The 22,063-nt window shown below is 37.3% G+C and overlaps 2 protein-coding genes across 2 annotated transcripts; one reads left to right on the forward strand and one right to left on the reverse strand.

Moving 5' to 3' along the window:
- Positions 1–1,007: 1,007 nt before the first annotated feature.
- LOC145770149 (chloride channel protein 2-like) lies at positions 1,008–4,383 on the forward strand. The gene has a single exon (XM_082581736.1). It carries the CDS (start codon positions 1,026–1,028, stop codon positions 3,375–3,377), a length of 2,352 nt encoding a protein of 783 aa, XP_082437862.1. The 5' UTR covers positions 1,008–1,025; the 3' UTR covers positions 3,378–4,383.
- Positions 4,384–5,778: 1,395 nt separating this feature from the next.
- LOC145770353 (tetraspanin-33-like) lies at positions 5,779–19,503 on the reverse strand. The gene is made up of 6 exons (XM_082581971.1): positions 19,420–19,503; positions 12,288–12,476; positions 11,767–11,937; positions 10,650–10,778; positions 10,374–10,418; positions 5,779–9,899 (listed from the first exon to the last, which is right to left on the reverse strand). Exons 1-6 carry the CDS (start codon positions 19,501–19,503, stop codon positions 9,687–9,689), a joined length of 831 nt encoding a protein of 276 aa, XP_082438097.1. The 3' UTR covers positions 5,779–9,686.
- Between the last annotated feature and the right edge of the window lie 2,560 nt (positions 19,504–22,063).

Consider the following 22,063-nt stretch of genomic DNA (forward strand, 5'->3'; position numbering starts at 1 on the left):
TAAGGCAAGTGGCAAATGAATGGAAAAAAATATTTTCTCTTAAGGTGTGAACTAAAAAGCTTGTACAATTGGTAGGTATTGATGTTTTCAATAAGTTAATTAGGCCTCTGTGAATTTACTCTCACAAAAATGAATATGACTGTAACCATAAAGAGAATTCTTTTTTTTTATGATAAAAATGACTGCTGCACTGACATAAAAATGACTGGTATGATTCAATATAACAACAAAATTAATTATACATTAAAACTGTGTTTGTTTTTTATTCAACAAACAAATTTAGGGTATTGTTTTTTAATTGGTTTTCCCAACTGTCAAAAAGCATCAAAGAAAAAGACAATCACTGCAAGAAAATACTGTGCACTAGGTCTAATTTTATTTTACAACCGTGAAATCAGGCATCTAGTGATGCTAATTGCCATGTAAAAATAAATCTGAGTTTATGACTGGTTAGAACTGTTTAAATATAGGAATGATGCCAGATGCATACTTGATTAGCTTTGGGGGGGAATTTTTTTTGTAATGCCACCAGTGTATTAACTACCGTACCATATTTAATCGAGTACAAGATGCAGAACTTTGTACCAAATATTACCCACAAAGACAGGGTGCGACTTATATCATATAATACACAAATATTTTTTAATTTCCTTGTACCATTTCAACAAGCCTGAGTTGGAGTGTGACTTAAATTCTCATCACGCCGTGTAAATAAGCAATAAAAGCAAAGACTGTAATTTTGGCAGTAGCTATAGTTACCATGAAAAGTAGTCATAGCCTTGGAGGCCATTTTCCTAGAACTACTTGCATGCTTCTGTTATTTGGTTTCTTGTGTATGGTTTTTTGATTTAGTTGGATTATGTTTTTCAAATGATAACATTTTACAAACACTGCAAGTTTTAGTTAAAGTACTTAGTATTTGCGTTTTCAGTGGGTTACATTAAGTCATAGGTATTTTAAAAACCTTGTTTATCATTATGGCAAGGCATTCATCCCTTTCACATCCTGAAAATCAGGCTACGCATATGGACTATGAAGCAACTGTGATGTATGGAAAGTACAGCAAAGAGCTGGGAGAATTTGCAAAAGTCCAAAGTAATCGTATTAGACTTGAAAAAGAAATATTTGAAAGAGGCAAGCCTTCTGTTAAGTATGACACTTCCATTTCCAGCCGTTGTCACCAGTATTGGTTATCATTTAAAGAGTACATTTACCAACATATTGGAGCAGAGTGGGTGTTTTTATTTTTGCTGGGAATCATTATGGCTTTATTGAGCTTTGCAATGGATTACACAATTCAGAAATGCCAAACAGCTCATTTTTGGCTTTACACTGAATTACAATCGTATGTTGTTTTTCAGTACCTGGCATGGGTTTTTTTCCCGCTTGTATTTATTGCCTTTTCTGTTGGTTTTGTTTACTTAGTTTCTCCACAAGCCATTGGCTCAGGAATACCTGAAATGAAAACAATCTTGAGAGGTGTTGTTCTACATGAATATTTGACATTTCGTGTTTTAGTAGCAAAGATGATTGGTCTCACTTCTTCTTTAGGCAGTAGATTGCCAATAGGAAAAGAAGGTCCGTTTGTTCATATTGCCAGTATAGTTGCAACACTGCTCAATAAATTCTTAATAAATTTTGCCAATACAGCAGAAAATGAATCTCGAAACTATGAAATGTTAGCTGCTGCTTGTGCAGTAGGTGTTGCTTGCAACTTTGCTGCTCCAATTGGCGGTGTGTTATTTAGCATTGAGGTCACAGCTACGTATTTTGCAGTAAGAAACTACTGGAGAGGCTTTTTCAGTGCTGTGTGTGGTGCACTTGCATTTAGATTGTTGGCTGTCTGGAATTCTGAAGAGGAAACTATCACTGCTTTATTTAAGACAAATTTTCCTGTGCAATTTCCCTATGATCTCCAAGAACTTTTAGCATTCATTGGAATTGGCGTTTCTTGTGGCTTCGCGGGAGCATTGTTTGTTTATATTCATCGTCAAATTGTTGAGTTCATACGTGGACATAAAAAAGTTTCAGCATTTCTTCAGCGTAATCGGTTCATCTATCCAACTATTGTTTCTTTAGTCATTAGTTCCTTAACTTTTCCTCCTGGACTTGGACAGTTTATGGCTGGTGAGCTTACTCTAAAAAATGCTTTGGAAACATTGTTTGACAATAAAACTTGGGCAAGTCTTGATTATAGTGATGAATCACAAGATTTTATCAGAGTTCCCTCAGCATGGGATCATCCGTCGCTAAACATATTTACTACCCTTTCTATATTTATTGTTTTTCATTTCTTTATGACAGCAATTGCGATAACTCTTCCTGTCCCTTCTGGTGTTTTTATGCCTGTATTTTTAATAGGAGCTGCTTTTGGTCGACTGGTTGGTGAGAGTGTTGCTGTTTTATACCCAGATGGTATTTACAGTGGTGACGGAGAGCAGATTTACAGAATAGTTCCCGGTGGCTATGCTGTTGTTGGTGCAGCTAGCTTGTCTGGTGCTGTAACTCATACAATATCCACATCTGTCATTGTTTTTGAGTTAACTGGGCAAATTTCGCACATTCTTCCGGTCATGATTGCAGTGTTGATCTCAAATGCTATCGCTCAGTGGCTTCAACCCTCCATCTATGACAGCATCATTTTAATTAAGGGTCTTCCTTACTTACCCGATGTCACCTCAAGCAAACGAAAGTTGTACAATGTGTTTGTGCAAGATTTTATGGTACGCAATGTGAAGTTTATCTCATACACTTCAACTTACAAAGATCTAGAAAAACTCCTGTCTGATTGCAGCCTGAAAACTTTTCCTCTTGTTGATTCTGCAGAATCCATGATACTGATTGGCTCAATACAAAGGTATGTACTGGAAAATCTACTGGAAGCCAAGTTGGTTCAAATGAGATTAGCGCAGGAAGCCCAGACATCTCAAGATACAGATGTTAAAGATGGAGTTAGGCCAACACTTCGGCGATCCCGTTCTGTTGGAGATAATCTTCAATCCACGACGAATGACCATCAGCCAGCTTTCATTTCTATGCAGCCGTCGACATCAAACAGAAGTTCTCTTTTTGATCGAATCAATTTTGATAATTGCCAGGTTGATCCGGCTCCGTTCCAACTCGTTGAACAAACTTCTTTGCACAAAGTTCATTCTATCTTCTCACTGCTTGGTCTCGGACATGCGTATGTCACTAGTGTTGGCAGGTTAGTCGGAGTCGTCTCTTTAAAAGAGCTGCGACGCGCCATTCAAGGTACAACGGTCAACAATGCGCGTACAATACCGCGACGAACAAACATGTTATACAACACTGCAACCCAAGAACTCACAGCACTGAGAGTTGATGCTGATTCACACAATGGCAGTGACATTGATTAGTTCTTCGAACAGTATTTACTTCATATATGTGTTTTTCCTATGCATTTTTATCATGCTCTACTTTTCAACGTTGCTGTTTTTGTATTATTACAGTCCGTTTGGTTATAATTTATAAAAAAAAATGGGTAGTCACCTGACTATGCGTATTCATTCAACCTTTTGAGGATTTTGCCACATTTTTTTTGCTATATGAAGCAGTAGAAAAGTTAGTGTCTCTCGGCACTCAACTTTCACAAGAATTGACAGCGATGGACACGTGTTTCGCCCATGCCCGCTGTTCTAGAGTGAGCACTCAGCCCTGTGTTGACGTTCTTTTCACATAAATCGTTTTCTTTTTACATAGACATTATAGACAAGTTAATGAAATCGTTATTGACCAGTGGTTTATACCACGTTGATATTTGTTGGGAAACTAACTCTTGTCGTGTTGCACTGTAACCTAATGAGGGTGCTTGCACTATCTTCCAGCCATTGTGTATTCAACGTTATTCAGAAAAAGGTGATGTTTTTGAATCAACTGTATTATTTTGTTGAATGTTTTTTGAGAACGCAACTGACATAATTCTGGTTATTCGAGAACAGTAGTCTGTTCTACCTTTATTCCCCGTTCAGTTTGTCCGATCTCTAGTTTTCTTTTTTTGTGCTGTATTTATTGATAAATTCTACCTTCAAGGTGGTAAATTATTACTTTACTGCTTTTGTGGTGTTTGAAAAACGCACTTTCAGGCCAGATGATCAACATCATTATTATTGTTATTTAACTTATAAGTACGATGTTGAAATTTGTTAATTTACATATAGCGTGGAAGCATCAGCTGATATTTTGTGTGTTTTTAAACCTTACTAAACTTTGTACAGTATCTTGTACGGCACCTACATTTTGTTTCCATCTTGCTTCAGTTTATCTTGTACCATGATAGCGATAGATAGATACATAACAGGTACGCACGGTGTGAAACAACAATGTTAAACACCAGGTGGTGCGAATGCGGACATGACCAAACAAATCAGCACCTGCGCAAAACTTGTTCGCGTTCAACGATAGAACAAGTGTTTGCTGTGTGATAGTTAAAGAAGATAACATAGCAATGGCTTAGAAAAAGGTAGGCTACTACTAGGCCTACTTGCCTTGTGTCTCCAATATCTCTCGTGCAAAGTATTGTTGATCAAATAGAAGTTAGCGAAATGGAAACAGTTTGGCAGGTGATTTTAATGGACATACCACTGTGACTGCAGTTTCTTTTGTAACAGTGAACGAATGCAGAGTAACGAAAAGCATTTTCATATTGATCGGAACGTCAAAAAACAAAACCATACGCAATGAGCAGTCGGAAATTAAGACCTCAATTCAAACACGTTATTTGTGAAGAGGGTTAGTGCAGGTGCCGCAACTTTCGTGGACATGGTTGGTTTTGAATCTTCATCCTTGGACTGACAAAGCATTGATACGTTATTCTTTGGTAGTTTCGCATACTTGTAGAGGCTTTTGAGAATGCCTTTTTTTCTAAAACTGCAAATACGTTAAAAAAATGTGATAATTCCAGCATTCTTTTCTGATCATAGGACCGGAATTGTTACCAGACACACAGAATAGAACAAAATGGGAAGAGGCAAAGCTGATCAACCTATAAAAAAAGTTCAAACACACTGGTGCTGTGTCGCAGGAAGATCTATCGAAGTTGCTTTTCATCATTCCCAAGACGAGTCATTTCATTACTCGGCGGTTCCTATATGTAGACTGATCGACGTTACCGTAGCTCAAGCTAGCATATCATAAACTTGGAAAATAATTGAGTGCAAGCTTTAGGGAAGGGCTTCCCAAACTTTTTTGCTCGCGACCCCTTTTAATCTCCTAAAATTTTCCGCGACCATCCACGTTTAAAATAATAAACAAAATATAACTTAAGCATTAAATTATCTTTCTAATGAGGTAGGCTACGGTATAAAAGATCAATAGACGATTTCGAATTTTTGGCCTATGGGACCTGCTGCCATTATGGAAAATTGGCCAAAACTCACTATTTCCAAAAAGGAATCATGACACATGAGGCTATCGTAAAGTTTCTTGCCCAGAGAAACAACAGCAAGTGCGGGTGGCTGGAGTCGAATATGCAGGCTCTCGACTGCGAGCCCAACGCGCTAACCACTCGACCACTGCTGCCGATACATCAATTATCTCTTGTGAATGTGGTGCTGAGGTACAGACCACACCTTCATTCATCAATGGTTACACTATCTTGAAACCACCTCACAGAGTGAAGGGTCCGAGTGTATTGGTTAATGAAACCAAATACTGACTGCTCTTTAGAAGCCTTGCAGTGCAGGATATCCGGTGGTAAACTGGACTACCACCTTCAGGCCTCTTAATTCAATATGTATCTATGTTATGACAACTGAGATAAAAACGTAACGTATTTGTTTATTGCAAGATAAACACAAAACGCAGAGAAAAACTATGCAACAACTAACAATCCATAGAAAGATCACGATATAAAACCAAGGCAATAGGAACATTATCCCTTCATTGGCTACAGAACTCAAGTGCAAGCGAATACAAAAGTGAAGATGTGATTCACACAAGCAGACATAATGTGGTTGTGATGCGGAAATCATATCATATGAATTTTGGAAATGATTGTAGATCTATGTTACATTCAGCGTATATGAATAATGAATATAGTGCAACACAAAGTAAACGGAACATAATAAAGAGCACCGTTGCTGATAATTAGGAAATCGTGCATCTTTACTTCAGGCAAAAGAAATATGTAGGGTTAACTAAATCAGCAGGCATCCTCGTTGAACAATGCACGCCGAAATCAAAGGCAAGGATGGATCCAGGGGGGGTGCGCACCCCCCAAAAAATTTCAAACTGCTATTATATTACTTTATATTTTGATAGATCATAGCATTTTATATCAGCATGTAACGAATTGATGCCGTGTAGATAATGGAATGTGTACCAATGGAAGTAATCATGTGTTTTGTACTGCTCATGTGTTTAAACTTTACAATATTTCCCAAAATTTCATCACGTTCTTGAGTTTTGTTATACCATAAGTGTTTTTTATTCATGCTTGTTTTTAAGACTTGATTTTTCATGCACACTTTTCCGTTTTCAGGTCTTTATTAATATTAAACAAAAACATCTGTAATTCTGTATTAACAACATGAATGCTTATCACTCAGTATGCTAAATACAGCCGAGACACATTTTGACAGATGACAGTGCCACACTGATGGACCTCCTTGAATGAAAATAGATTTCAGCAGCACCCCCCCAAAATTAGAGGCTGGATCCATCCCTGATCAAAGGTGACCAGCAAACCATTCCCTAACTATTTTAACCATCTTTTAACAGCGTCTTTCTGAATGTCCATATCTTTAGTGCTACACAGGCAACAAGCAGAAACGTTTGAAAAATGCTCGAACTGCCTTCAAGCAATGATTCAAATCGTTTAAAAATGAGCTAGAATTTGTGTCCAAATAGAAATGTAGTGTAGAATCAGTGCAATCAGAGGACTGTGACCTATGTCCCTTATTATTTTATGAAAGTTTCTAGTAGCAACAATTGATACATGAGAAAACGTTTGGCATCTTGGTTCCAGTTCTGGATTGTTAAATTCTACTGTTTAATTAAAATAACATTTTAGGTTACAATTTACATGTTAACAGCCCAAAGTTACTTAAAATTACGAAGACACCTCAAAGCATAATAGGCATACTGGTACTGTACAAAACAAAGTGTTGTCGCTCTTGGATGGATATTGGATAAACAAAGCGCAATAAAACACCTTATTGTTGTAGAACTGTGGATTTTCCAGCAGATGTCAGAACATCGTTTTTTGAAGACAATCATTCAACATTATTTTTAAATAAAAAGGGTAAGTCAAGAAACACAAAAATTATAGCCTGTTTTATACGGAATGGCCCGTTTCGGTGAGTCCGATTCGGAGAGTTCCCTATTCGGAGACAGCCTTTTTCGGAGAGTTCCCTATTCGGAGATTTTTTGAAAATTATCGGGAACCGTAGCCTAATTATCATTGCCGCTTTTACATCGTTTTAACGTCGCTAAACGTTCTAATCGTGCAGAAAAAATAGAAATAAAATGTTTGAACAATTAAATGAAAATTCGTCGGTACCGTAGCCTAATTATCATTGCCGCTTTTACATCGTTTTAACGTCGCTAAACGTTGAAATCGTGCAGAAAAAAATAGTCGAAGCTTTAGATGAGTGGGGTTTAGACCTAACCATTGAGATCTTAAGACTAAAAAGCGATTTAAATTTATTTTTGAACTATTAATGTTTGCTCAGATAAAATTGACATGTATCCTGCGTCGCCTTCTGCATGCAAACTTAGAATATATTAGAATCCTCAACTATTACAAAATTCTAAATCCAACGGCGCCTTCTGTTTATTTACAGTAGAGAATTTTGTATTTTATTCCACAATATCGTTTCTTTTATACTTGAAATTCTCGAAGCTTTAGATGAGTGGGGTTTAGACCTAACCACTGAGATCTTAAATCATATTTATGACACCGGAAAGACCCTAGTGATTTGGTACGTTCCATATTCATAACTTTACCAAAGAAAACCGGAGCAACAGAATGCTCACTCCACAGAGCAATTAGCCTTGTGAATCACCTCACAAACATCTTACTCCGAATCATGATGATGAGATTGAGACCAAAACTACAATCGGAAATTTCAACACAGTTTTTATTTGTTCCAGACAAAGGGACCACAAAAAGGAATTTTTACATTAAAAATGATAACAGGGAGATATATGTCCGATTCTTCTGTTTATTTAGAGAATTTTGTATTTTATTCCACAATACCTATCGTTTCTTTTGCATTCTTGCATTTTATCCAGTGTTTACCTTTGAGTGCCTTCCCAGACGGCAAAATCCGTCATTTTTACATTGATTCAACGTCTGCAGACGTTCGAATCAATGTAAAAATGACGAATTTTGTTGTCTGGGTTCGTTCAAAACATGTGTTTTACATCAAAACAACAGTTTTCATGATTAACAATAGGGGTTAAGAGATAAAGTCTCAGCGAAAACGTGTCAACTAAAAAAAGACAGTTGCCAAATTGCGTTTGGCATAAAAGATGAAGTTAAAACCTAAGTGGCAGTTTAGAGTAAACCTGGGTTTCGGCGTTACATGACCTGGAATTCCTTTGGTTAGTTCCTTCGTTAGACCCTCAGTTGATGTTACTTGATCATGGCAGAGGAATCAATTAGTACGCAACGCAAAGGTGAGGTTTTTCTACATGATGGCTACATGTTTCAACTAGAAAGATATACTGCAGACAGGCCTAAGAAATATATACTGGCGTTGTTCTCGACGTGATGAGAAATGCAAGGCTCGCATCCACACTTGGGCGGCAACAAATCAGGTAATAATGTGTGTTGTGATGTAAACGTTTTAACGTTCGCGTTTTGTCGCTTCTACCTTTGCTATGTTGACGTGTATTGTTTTTGATATGATGGTCACAAATAAAAACAATTCAACTGAACTGACATGACGAATTTTCATTTAATTGTTCAAACATTTTATTTCTATTTTGTCTGCACGATTTAAACGTTTAGCGACGTTAAAACGATGTAAAAGCGGCAATGATAATTAGGCTACGGTTCCCGATAATTTTCAAAAAAAAAATGTCAAAAAATCTCCGAATAGGGAACTCTCCGAAAAAGGCTGTCTCCGAATAGGGAACTCTCCGAATCGGTCTCACCGAATAGTAGCAGACCCGTTTTATAAGCACCAAAATTACTACAATGCCATCAAACAACTACCAACTATTCTATCAAAAACTATACTTTCGGCTAATTAATATAGCAAGTGGTGGCGCAACAAACCGAATCTAACAGGAGCTTTTATATATGGTCAAGTTGACAAAACTAGAAGTTCTCTGAAACAAGCCTAGGTATTGGTGGAGAAGGTAAATGCACTTTTGTGCAAGTTTTACAATTTAAGGACCATAGAAAATGTAAATAAACTCTAGAAATACTCTATAAGTAACAAGAGATGCATAAAAGTAATGCATATTACGTACAGCACGCAAGCTCAATCCATGGTAGGCTACATTCTCCAGGCTGCGTCGGGCATAAAATCTACCCTGGAAAGCACTCCACTGACAAACACATGTTAAAAGTGGAGTATGACAACACGCTTAGTAGCGCTAAAAGTCATTGGTTAGTACAACGACAACGTATGTGGCACAACTTTCGCAACTTTGCTAGAAAGTTTACGTCAGTTTATAGCAATATTTGCATGGTGCAGACCTGTATTGAGTGTAGCTTACGTGTCGTTAGGTATCTGTCCACTAAGTTTCATATAATGCAATTGATCTTTGATTTGAAGTGCAAGGATTCTTGAAATATAAATTCCTATGATCTGTGGTACGGCAAGGGCAACTGCCAGGCATGCCAAAACAAAAATATGGTCGTGTATCCACAGAGTCAGCGTATATATGCATCCATTGGTGTATACAACCTCTTGAGCATCCAGCACCTGGGCACAAGCATGGAAACATTTGACATACTGTTTCAACCATTCACTGAAACATTGTAAAATGATGTTACACCAAGACATGTGTTAGGTCTCAGAGTTTTGACCACAAGAATACCATTCTAGTGTTAAAGCAAGACATTTCATTGAGCATATATCGAGTTCCATCATTAATCATATTCGATATGTTTGTGAACATTTACCACCACTTTATGAGATGTACCATATTTGTATGGAGCGATCAAAAAGTATCCACCCCTCAGGAAGGCAACACAAGCAAATTATCATTACGAAATATTTGTTTCACCACATTATTTTCTGAAACAAATATACATAATTAACGAACATTGTAGGGATGTTCTTGTCGTTGATGACCTTTGAAGCGAAGAACTTAAAAACTATTGACAATCTGTGGAACAACGATGCTCTACATTCGGAATATGGAGTATATAAAGACAAACAACACAGTTTACTTACATCCAACTTTAAGACTCCGATCCCGCAAAAGGTGTTGACAACTCTCTGAAACGCAAAAACGGTGAAAAATACAAATTTTTAGAAATTTGAAATAAATTTACAGCTGAAGGCTCCGAGAAAAATAATATACAATTATCGTTACGACTAATAATAATATTACTATGAGCTCCTTCAAGCTGCCCCCAAATCCGATATTCACAGTCCATTGCAGCTGCAGATATGCCACGAGCTGGCATGGTCAAGGTTTATTAAATCATATTCAATTCAAGAACTTACACCGGATTTATCATCAACACAACAAGAGAAAGGAACAGAACACCTCTCCATGCTGGGGTTGGTTGACGAACAGTTAAAATAAATGTTGTTTGTCCAATCATGATATTCCTTTGCACCACAGCATTCAAACTGCAACGGTGAAAAACACTTGAGTCAGGATGTCATACCATACATACGAGGTTTGTTCAAAAAGTATCCGACAAGGGATATAATATGACCCTGTTAACGACCTATTTTTGAAGGGGGCATGGCCCATTTGGCCTCCCTGTGTACGCCACTGGTTGTATGCACAGAGATTAGGCCGTTGCGTTTTGAGGTCAATTTTTAAAAAATACATGTACAAGTAATAGGTTTGGCTAGGTGGGAAATCACATAAAACCACCCAAAAAAATTTTTGAGCAAAAAATATCAATGTTTAGGGGTCCCTCCGTCTCCCCGAAAATGTCCGAGCCCCATTTTTCCTTAAAATTGCATAACTTCTAAACCGCTTGAGGTAGAAACTTCGTTTTTGGCTCTAAAGACTCAGAAGTCACATGTTCCTATCTGCTCTAAGAGGAATGTGTTCTTTGTTTACTTATATATAGTATACACAACACCTTTCAACACAATTTACTCTGCAACTAAACATTTGTTTTTAAAATATGCATTGATTAGGCAGTTACTATGATTTTCAAAGTCTCAAATGCCCTGAAAATCATTTTTTGGCTCATAACTATTTTTCTCAACACTTTAAAGAACACATTCCTCTTAGAGCAGATAGGAACATGTGACTTCTGAGTCTTTTGAGCCAAAAACGAAGTTTCTACCTCAAGCGGTTTAGAAGTTATGCAACTTTAAGGAAAAATGGGGCTCGGACATTTTCGGGGAGGCGGAGGGACCCCTAAACATTGATATTTGCTGCTCAAAAATTTTTTTGGGTGGTTTTATGTGATTTCCCACCTAGCCAAACCTATTACTTGTACATGTATTTTTTAAAAATTGACCTCAAAACGCAACGGCCTAACCGAGATGCTCTTTCATTGCTCTAACGTACATAATGCAGTTGCTGTTAAGTTGGGCTAGCAGCAATACGACTGCAATGTAGAAAGCACCAATGACCATATATTTTGATGCTTACCTTTTGTTGTCCCCAATCCACAACATTTTGCCTGTCTAAATCATCTCTGTATGTTTTGATCATCACTTGAAAATAATCTTCTACAACTTTCTCCACTTTATTAGAAAGCAACAACATGAGAAAACCTGATGCAACTTGAATTAAGAGTGATATAGTAAGTATCGTGGAAAACTGTAATGAAACATTGGAGCAATAAAAGTAAAAATATCAAAAAAATATTAGAAAACACAATATACCAAAGCTGTCAAACTTTATATCAGTATTTTAAATTAAAAGAATATGCACACCTTAGTTTTATAGAATATATTATATATTGTACTCTTACTAAGCAAAATGCCATTTACAATTTGTAAATTTTAAACTATTTTAAACATGCTAGTCAAACAAGGGCATAATATATACAATCTACATAATTAATAATTATAAAACACTCTTTTCTTGCAAGTACCAAATAACATTTATCCACCTTAAAACAAAATCATGAAATATACATATATTATATGTAAAACAGAAACACTTACAAACTGCAGCATACATATATTTTCTCGTAGTGCTCCAACGCATGCGAAAAATGTCAGAAAAAATAGACCACTTCCAAAACATAAGATGATAATGGCAGGATCAGTAATCAAATTCGCAAAATCCTTGATAATTAGGTCCTTTTCCACACATGCATATGCACCAATCAATGTCAAGCCCAAGCCAACAAGCTAAAACATAACAACTGGTAACGAATATATACTGATTGTAATATGATATAATACTATTTGTTTACAAACGTTTTTTTTTTAATTTAAAACTAGGAACAACAATTTTAGTTAATCAGAAATAAAACTCAGTCTCGGCACCTCTAAATACCCATTTTCAGGCATTGTTGCCTTTTGGGCATTGTCAAGCATTTTCGGGCATTGTTAGGGTTGCCAGTTTAAATTATACCAGTTTTGCAAAATACAGTTTTGGCTACGATTTACGGTGAGGAGTAAGATTATGGTCCGACAACCATGTCAAATGCCTGTAAACAAAGCCTGGTAATTTTTAAGGGTTGCCAGATTCATAAGTTTTGTCCGCCAGCTGGGCTAGTTTGGCTTCCCAGTTAAGGGAAATTATTGGCAGCTGCAGGTTTTGATATTGATTCCTTTGTTTTTCTATTATTTTGAATCAACTTCAATAGAATATATACCGTACTATATTTAGTGAAAAACACCTTGCAACACTGACAATGAGTATTTATAGGTACAACTCAGTCTTAGACTTAGTCACTTCGTCTTGGTTGATGAAATTGTCGCAGAATTTATTTCAGATTAAAAAAATGAAGCCACTACATTCAATATCTTTCTTTATCTGCAAATGTTAAAAACAAGGTTTGTTTCACATCTTTCAGGATGGGGCATAAGTAGATACCACATTTCTTTTCCAGTTTTATTTTTAAAGCAGTTCCTGATCTAGGTGACTTTGCGGCTCAGTTGTAAAAGACTGAAACTGACCATCTGATTCACACAAGTCTGTTTAGCTTTAATAGAATATATACCAGGGGTGCAACCTATTCCGTCCCGCGAAATGATCGAGAAAAAATACACCAGAGCCGAAGTTGCTGATTGGAGTTGCCACCAACTTTTCAAAATTTTTCCTTTGAAAAGATCAAGAGAAAAAATACAGAAGCGACAAAGACGCTGATTGGAGTTGCCGAAACAGTTGACACTTTAAGTATCTTGAAATAATATAATATAGTTGATCATAGGCGCCAACTTTTATTTTTGCACGGGGTGGCGGATAACACAATATGGCAACCTAAAAACTTTCAAACTGCATGCTTTTGTTTGATTTTTACTAAGCGTGTTTCGTATATGCAATTGTCTTTTCACACCTGATTTGTAGCGCAATAATTTATAAAGCAACTTTAAAACAAAGCACAGGAGGTATGTCGTGAATTTTATTGTTACGTTGCTGCTCTGATACTTAACATTTGGCAAAAGTATTTTTGCAAACAGCAGCTCTGTCAATCCAACTGGTCAACGGTGAAGCTTCAGCTTGATAAACATTTAAAATTAGGACGTGGTTCAATCGCTGTTGCATCGCCGTCATGGTAGATCGCAAGTAGGTTTTTATGCGCCTGAGTCCACTAAACAATCACTCCGCCGCGCAGGTGGTGGAAGGCAACGATAAGTATATTTTCACAATGCAGACCACGTTTGGAAGCATTAATGAAATTGTTTCATTGCTTGCAAATAGATCAAGCAGATCATAAGATCTTAGCTTGTGACAAAAACTGTAATCATTTTCTTCGCAATACTGTATTGGTTTACCTCTTGCTTTACGTTGACTTGAAGCGAAAACCAATAATCAAAAAAAGATTTAAGTGTCCGTTGAAATTACATTTATTTGCAGTAAGTAATGTAACCTAAACGGGGTAGCTGCCACCCCGCCAACAGCGTAACCCCGTAAGTCGGCGCCAGTGTAGTTGATAAACTGAACCTCTCTTTCAGGTTAGGGTTATCGAATTAAGAATAGGGTTAGTTACACTTATTTTGTGGTGGCACATAAAAATTCAATGATTAATTCAAGGGGAAATTTTAAAATGTTTGCAGAAACTCCTATTAACGACATCGGCTTTGTTCTATTTTTCTTCTCAATTTTTTTAGGGGATGAAATCGTTGGATGAAATGTTCAGGGGACGGAAAAGGTTGCATCCGCATACCAGGCTACATAAACACATAGCTGTGTCTTGGTAAAAATTTTTAATGATACACCAGAAAGTAAATTATGCAAATATCCTGTTGACGTAATTTAAATGTACAATATCAGGTTCAAACAACAGCCTTGACAAACGCTAGCCTAGTCTTTTGATGAGGGTTGCTGTAAGTGACAGTAGAAATCCAGTTTTTATTAGCCCATGATTTTGCATTGTATTTGTGTTTGTCATAAAAACACTTGATTGTTTGGATTGGTAAGAAAAAGAGGAAAGCTTTCACTTCACAGTGAGCAGGGGCGCCGGAAGCGGGGGGGGGGGGGCGGATGCCCCCTGCCCTCAATTTTTCTGTGGATGGGGGGATATGATGCCCTTTTAAGGTCATGTAAGCTACTGCACATTTTGCAATACGATATAACAATTTCAGCTATTAGACTGTAGCCTAATTATAATCTTTCATTTTCCCCTCAAACTAATATTCACGACACGAAATTCTGTATCACACTAGGTAATTACTAATTAAATAAAATAAACTCAAACGTTTTCGACACGTACGTGTGTCCTCATCAGGAATTAAATCTGCAATACATAAAATGAAAAATCGTAAGATAAATTTGACTATGCACTGTAACTGTAACGACACTCTGGACTGAAAGCACAAACTGAACAAATGATACGAGAATGATTGCGAGTAAATTATGCGGTGGGAAACAGATCACGTGAGGTGTAGACTACAGGCATTGGACAAAACAATTAGAACACACACAAAAGGAACGATGAGCCACAGGCGAATAACTGCCGGTTGAGAGATGGATTGTTACGTTTGATTCTTAAGGCTTCCATGATCTTAGTCTGAAAATCAGATCTGCCTCGAGAGATGATTTTAAATTGGGCGATCGAGACATTGTCAGTGCACGTTTCACAAGAGCCGATGTGCTCTTTAATTGCACTTTTAGTTGTTAGGTTTGGGTTTAAGTGCTCCCCGGCCCTTGTCAACAAATGTCTGGTTGACATACCAATGTATGTCTGGTTTGCGTCACGCAAACAACTAAATTTACACACAACATTTGAAGAAAGAGCAAAGGGGGTAGGCGACTTCAATTGAAAATATTGGTGCACTTTAAATGTTTTATACACAGGATGAATGTCACATGAAAATTTCTTTTTTATAAGTTTAGCTAGGTTTTTCGCAAAAATTGTTGAATCTTTTCCTAGGTAGGGTATATTAATGAAATAACTAAAATCTACTTCTTCAGGCGTGTCTTTTGGTTCATCAGCCATGAAGGTGTTTAAGACTTTATTGAAAAAGTGAAAAGGATATCCATTTAAATAAAACATGTTTTTTAATTTCTTGATTTCTTTCTGAAACAACTGATCATCAGAACACACCAAACGAGCACGAGATAACAGACACAAGATTAAACCAGATTTCCATTTCCTAGGGCATAGAGCGTTATAATTTAAAAGCAAGCCAGTGTTGGTAGGTTTTTGCCAAATCCAGGTGTCAAAAGAATTGCCTTTAATTTCAATTTCAACATCTAAAAAAGCGATGGTATCATTGGATTTTTCAAGTGTAAATTTGATATTTTTATGTTGCGAATTTAAAAGGTTCAAAAATTTTGAGCACGCTTCATCATCATCAAAAATGGCGAAAATATCATCAACATAACGTAAATACAGTTTGGGATAAAAATCACGATAAAATTCAAATATTTTGGTTTCGGTGTGTGCCAAGAAAAAGTTTGCCAGTGTTGGGCCCAATGGGGAACCCATGGTGACGCCATCTATCTGTTGAAACAAACTATTGTTGTACAGGAACATGCCTTCTGTGGCTAAATGTAATAATTTTATGAAGTATTTTTTCGCAATGGGCGGTCGATTTGGTTGGTTTTCACTAAAAATATGGTCAGCAATTATAGTAATAGTTTCTTTCAGAGGCACGTTAGTGAACAGAGACACAACATCAAAACTCACCATGCGACTATTGGGTGGACACTTAAAATCTTTTAACTTTTCCATAAATTGATTAGTTGAATTAAGCATGTAGTTCTTGGGTATGTACGGTTTTATAATTTTGTCTAAAAATTTAGCCAATTTGTATTCCGGAGTGCCAATCATGGAAACGACTGGTCTCGCGGGATTGCCTGGCTTGTGCACTTTTATTAATCCATATAATTTGCCAGGACAGCTTCCAGTTGGAATAAGAGATTTTACCACGTCTTGATTAAATTCTTTTAAATATTTTCGAATGTAGTATTGAATTGACCTTTCTTTGGAAATAATTGGGTGCACTTTTTTATTGTCGTCAATTTTAATAAATTTTGTACTGTCATTAACGATTTTGTCCAGTTTTTCAAAATAATCTTCAGTGTTCAGTATTGCTGTGCCTTTACCTTTGTCAAACTTGCATACCTTAATGTTCTGGTTTTTTGAGAGGTCACTCAAGGTACGGTGAAGCGCTTTGTTTCTTTGTGTAGAGCACATGCGGTTGGCATCAGACATAAAGCGTCGGACGAGAAACTTGACCTGGTCTTTTGTGTCGTCATCGATTGGTGTATCTGTCTTTCGCTTTATTGATGCCACCAGCTGCTCTACATTGCATTTTACTTCGTCTTGTTTTACTTTTTTTGGCAGGATGTGGTGGTCTAAGCCGTAACGTAGGGCATCCTCTTCTTCTAGGCTTAAGGCTTTTCTGCTTAGATTGATAATGCAGTTTGGGCTTTTTTGTCTTTGTTGTCTCCATAAATTTGTGAGTTTCTTGTGATGTTTTTGAAGGGTTTGTGTCGCCATCTGCTTGTAGTGGTCAGTAAGCAAAGAGATCAGACAAGTTCTTTCCAGAAAAGAGAGAAGTGGAAGAGTTTGTTTTTTCACATCTTGGTAACGCTTTTCAGCAGTACCCAGATCTTTATTAACTTCTTTCAACTTTTTTCTGAGGACAAGGTGGAAAATGTTGACAGATTTCTTGTACACCGTTAGATTAGGTAATTTACATCTCAAAAATTCAGGGCATATGTTCAGATTGATGCAAGTTTCGAAATATCGTCTGTCCAGTCGCAGTTTTGAAACTTTCTTTCCCGATTTTTCTAGTTTTCTGAGTTGACTGACCAAAATTCCTCTCTTGTTACTGATGGAATGATAAAGCTTTGGTAGAGAGTTTGCTTTGTTGAACCATAGAGTGACAAAACTCTATGGTTCAACAAAGCAAACTCTCTACCAAAGCTTTATAATTACTAATTAGTAGGGCGATTTTTTGTTACTTAAAAAACTCAAAAAAGTAACTTTAATTTTGCAAAAAAGTAACTTTATTCAACAAAAACAAGAAAGCGAAAAAATGGCAGCAATTCAACAAAAAAAGTATCTAAATTAGTTTCAATTTGTACTCAAATCATAATTACACATTCAAATTGCACATATATATGTAATGCTTTATGTAGCGCCCTGCGTTTCACCTTAGGTCTTTTTAACTTTTCTTAAACGCCTGTTACCGCCTTGAAATTATCGTTCTGTTGCATTATGTAATGTTACCCAGTAAGTCAAGGAATTCATGTAGTTTGGCAAGTGTGCTTTGGGCTTCCTGAAGTATGATTAAGAATCTGCTTGCCTCTTAAGAAATCGTATGCCAATCAGCTAAACGCATTCTTGCAACCGGCACCTTTCAATCACATATGCGTAATTTTTCGTCTCTTTAACATTCTGGCTTACAGATGCTTCATTCCTCAGCGACTATGTATATCGCGTTTTGGCCAACCACTCGACAGAGAGAGAATTTTACTTTTGGTGTAAGGAGTACGTCAGAGTACTGTGTAATTTTTGGTGCAGCTCACTATAATATGATTTTGGTACAGTAGTGATATTAATTCTGGCTCCGTCAGTCAACGTTCAGTGTGCAGTTTCCTGGGTTGGACTTATGATTTGGATTACGTTCTGTTGTGGAAAGACGATTGCAATCTTTTAAGTTATGTGGTGACAATAAAATCATACTTGTAATAAAGTACAGACTTCGTTCTCGGATCATTTCTGCCACATTGTTGTGCCCGAAATGTCGCTGTAGACTAGTATTACAGCTAGGTATGGGCGGATAAGTTAAGTTACCCGTTGTCCGCTACACTTTACATTCTTTGGCAGGAAGTTTCTGTCAATCAAATACATTAGCTGTTGCAGGGAAAACAAGTGGTTAAATATACAGTAGTTAACACAATTTGTTTCATCGAAAAAAATTACTTCACGTTTACGAGTTTTTGGGAATAAGCTACACGCGACACGAACAAGCATGGGCTCTTGCAAACCTAAAATCTGTATCATAGTAGAAGATCTTATTAAAAGTCTTGGCATTATATAGAATGTAAATTCATCTCTCCAGTAGCAATGAAAGATAAATAAATAGGGGAATTAGGCAAAAAAGTATGCAAAATAAAGTGACGGTCTAAGAAATGAAAAGTAACCTAAAAGCACAAAAAGTGACTTTTGGTAACTTTATAACTTCTTAAATATTGACCCCACAACCATGAAATTTTGGTTCTACATTTCGTTTGTTAATACTTGGTAGCCTACAACTAAAAAACAGTAACTTTAGTGACAAAACATCGCCCTACTAATTAGCCTGCATCATTATAACATACCGGTAGCATGGTGCCCTCCCGTGCCAATGTTCTATGTTTACTGGACACTTGTATCATTAGTCGATGATGAGCTGATGGATAAGCATTATTGCTATATCTTATAACTTAAAAAAAAATTGGCCTTTCAGCAACAAAAGTGATCTTTTTCCATAATTCTGCCCCCCCCCCCCCCCTCCCAGTGAAAAACCGTTCCGGCGCCCCTGACAGTGAGTTACCGGTACCACAGGCTGGAAGCCTGAAAGTAATGATTTTTAAAATAGTTTACCAAAATAGCTTATGAAATGGAAAACCACGCAACTGCTAACATCAGCAAAGTACATAAAAACTTGCCAACTAACACAAACTTACCCAATATAATGCGCTTATGAAAAATAATATATATTGAAGAACTGGATTGACTTCAGGAAGCCGGACATTCTTACGATACCACATCTCCACCGACAGGATTAAACTGCATAAGTGATATAACTAGAATTCCACCTTGTTAAAATAGGCAAACAAAACAAACTAGCTTATCAAAACAAAACAGTGAACAAAAACAAAGTACAGTACAGACTACAGACAGTTGTTTCTTGAATTGCATTGAAACTAGAATAAAAAGAGAGGTTGCCAGATGGTCATATGGTTGGCATACTAACAGCTGACCAATGTCATGCAATCAAAGGGAGTTGTCGGCTGCATAGTGCATAGCCGAGTGGTGAGAGCCCTGGAACGGTATTCAAAAGGGTGCCGGTTCGACACCGCTCAAGAGCATGCGGCTGTGGCTTTGGCAGAACACTTAAAGGCATGCCTAAAAGTGGACATTAAGATTGGCTTCCTTGCCTTTGGTCACAGCGGTAAACCATAACTTCTTCGTGGGAAAATTGTAACTTAAAGTTCCCGGATCCTTTCGTCTGCATATAATGACCGAAGAAACACACACTTGAACTTCTTTTCAAAAAGTGTATTTCTGTAAAAATTAGCCCACGGCTACCGAAAACGAGGGGGTGCAACGCGTACACCACTGAAAACTGTCACTACAGAACAGATTACTTGGATAAAAGACGGAACTTTTGTCCAGCTAGCAAGCACTAAGCCAACAGTTAAATGTGCGGCCAACTTTCAAACAATCATTTTACGAATGACCAGAATAGATATCAATATCTCAAATTCACGTAGAAAGTAACTGTGACGCAATAATGAAAGACAATTATGAAGTCATTCAACAGGTGTTTAAGCTGATGTAATATTTCCTGTTTAAACAGGCCCAAACAGGTCCAAACAGGTCTTATGAACGATGGTGCAATTTTGGCACATGCTTTAGGAATTTCCATGACGTAATATTCAGTAGACTTGAACGGTTTTATATGACGTTTGATTTGTACAGAGATTGGCCGTAACATAGCGGCCCCTAGTTATGACAGTCTAACATGGCATAACTAAAAAAGAATTGAAGGACAATCGTGAGCCAATGAATAAAACACATGATACACAAATTGTTTGAATCATTCTCGTTTAAGTTAATACGTAACTACAAAGGGCATGCAAAGAATGAACAGCAATAAGAATAAACACGACGATACATGAAATTGGTACCATAGGTACACGCAAAAATGACGCTATATACAATGGTTGCGATAATAACCGACTGTTCTGGGCTCAGACAAGTGTCGGCCACCGCAGACAAAACCAAGCTCAAACCCTAACACTTAGGTGTTCTTTACGGGGGCGAGGCACGAAATATCCCTCAACACGTAGTCTACTTTCACTTTCCCCGTACTCTCATCATAGTTGCAGACGGCAACTTTGGCTCTACGAACCACAGGCTTCCCTTTCCTAATTTGTGGAACTACCTCATGCACCCTCCCAAGTTGATACTTCCCACGTTTACCAATGTCTTGGAGAGAACCTACCACTACAAGTTGACCAGGCTCCAAATTCTCGGCCATTTTTAGCCATTTTTTCCGGCCCTGAAGACCTGGCAAGTAAAAATCGATCCATTTATTCCAAAACTGCTGAGAAAGTGACAAATTGAACCGATAATCCCTTCTTAATTGGTCACGATCATGTGGTTGCCCAACAGCACAGTATGGGTCTAAGTATGGGGTCAAAAGTGAGGCAGGGGTGATGACAGTAAAATCCCTAGGGTCGTCACTCAAAGGTACCAAAGGGCGTTCGTTCACGATCCGAACGGCACTGCCTGTGTACGTAAGCAGTTCAATAAAATTGGGCTTACGAATTGAAGAGTCCAAAATGTGAAAAAAGTATTTGGTCACATCAGCCATGAAACCAAATCTTTCAAGCCGAAATCTAGCCAAGACATCTGCCAGAGGGTTTAACAAGTCAGACAATTCAGGACAAGAAGACATTACCTCATTTACACAAGTTCCTCGGAATTCAGATTGTTTTAAAGCCTTCTTCTTTAAATCAGCAGCTCTATCTGACGCCAACACAAAATTGTTAGGTAAATCAATAACTTCCTTCAACGGAACAGGTATCTCAAATCGACCATCTTTCAACTCAATATTCGGTTCGACAAGTTCTCTAGCCAAAATATCATTGCGAGACAATTCACAGGTTTCATTTTGCAAAGTCAAATCCTGAATGACTTTATTCAGGTCTGCTATTTCCATATCACGAGACTCAATTTTACGCTGAAAGCCAGAGATGACATCCGACTCTGAAGACGTCTGCACTCTGCACACTTTAGCAACGCTTTCAACTAAGGGTGACTTACCACCACAAGCCAACCAACCGAGAGGAGTGAGTAAAGCATGCGGTTCACTGCGATTTTCACCAACACGTTCTTCTTTTGCCCACATCAAATAAGCGTTGTCGTTTCCAATCAGTACATCTACAGTACTACAATCATTCAAATGAAACATATTCACGTCATGAAAATGACGGAAACTACTTAAATCCTGCTTATGTGATAAAGTCTTAACATCGTCAGCCCAAGCTGGGTTAACCACCGAAGTTATATCACAAAACAGTTCATTCGTCTCTAACGACT

Source organism: Aplidium turbinatum, chromosome 5 (assembly GCF_918807975.1).
Source record: "Aplidium turbinatum chromosome 5, kaAplTurb1.1, whole genome shotgun sequence".
Lineage (NCBI taxonomy): Eukaryota > Metazoa > Chordata > Ascidiacea > Aplousobranchia > Polyclinidae > Aplidium > Aplidium turbinatum.

Coding starts and splice junctions, on each gene's coding strand:
- LOC145770149 (XM_082581736.1), top strand. CDS start 1,026: ATGGACTATGAAGCAACTGTGATGTATGGAAAGTACAGCAAAGAGCTG.
- LOC145770353 (XM_082581971.1), bottom strand. CDS start 19,503: ATGTGGTATCGTAAGAATGTCCGGCTTCCTGAAGTCAATCCAGTTCTT. Junction 11,938..12,287: donor ATATATGTATGCTGCAGTTT/GTAAGTGTTTCT, acceptor GTTTCATTACAG/TTTTCCACGATACTTACTAT. Junction 10,419..10,649: donor GTGTTGATGATAAATCCGGT/GTAAGTTCTTGA, acceptor TTTGCGTTTCAG/AGAGTTGTCAACACCTTTTG.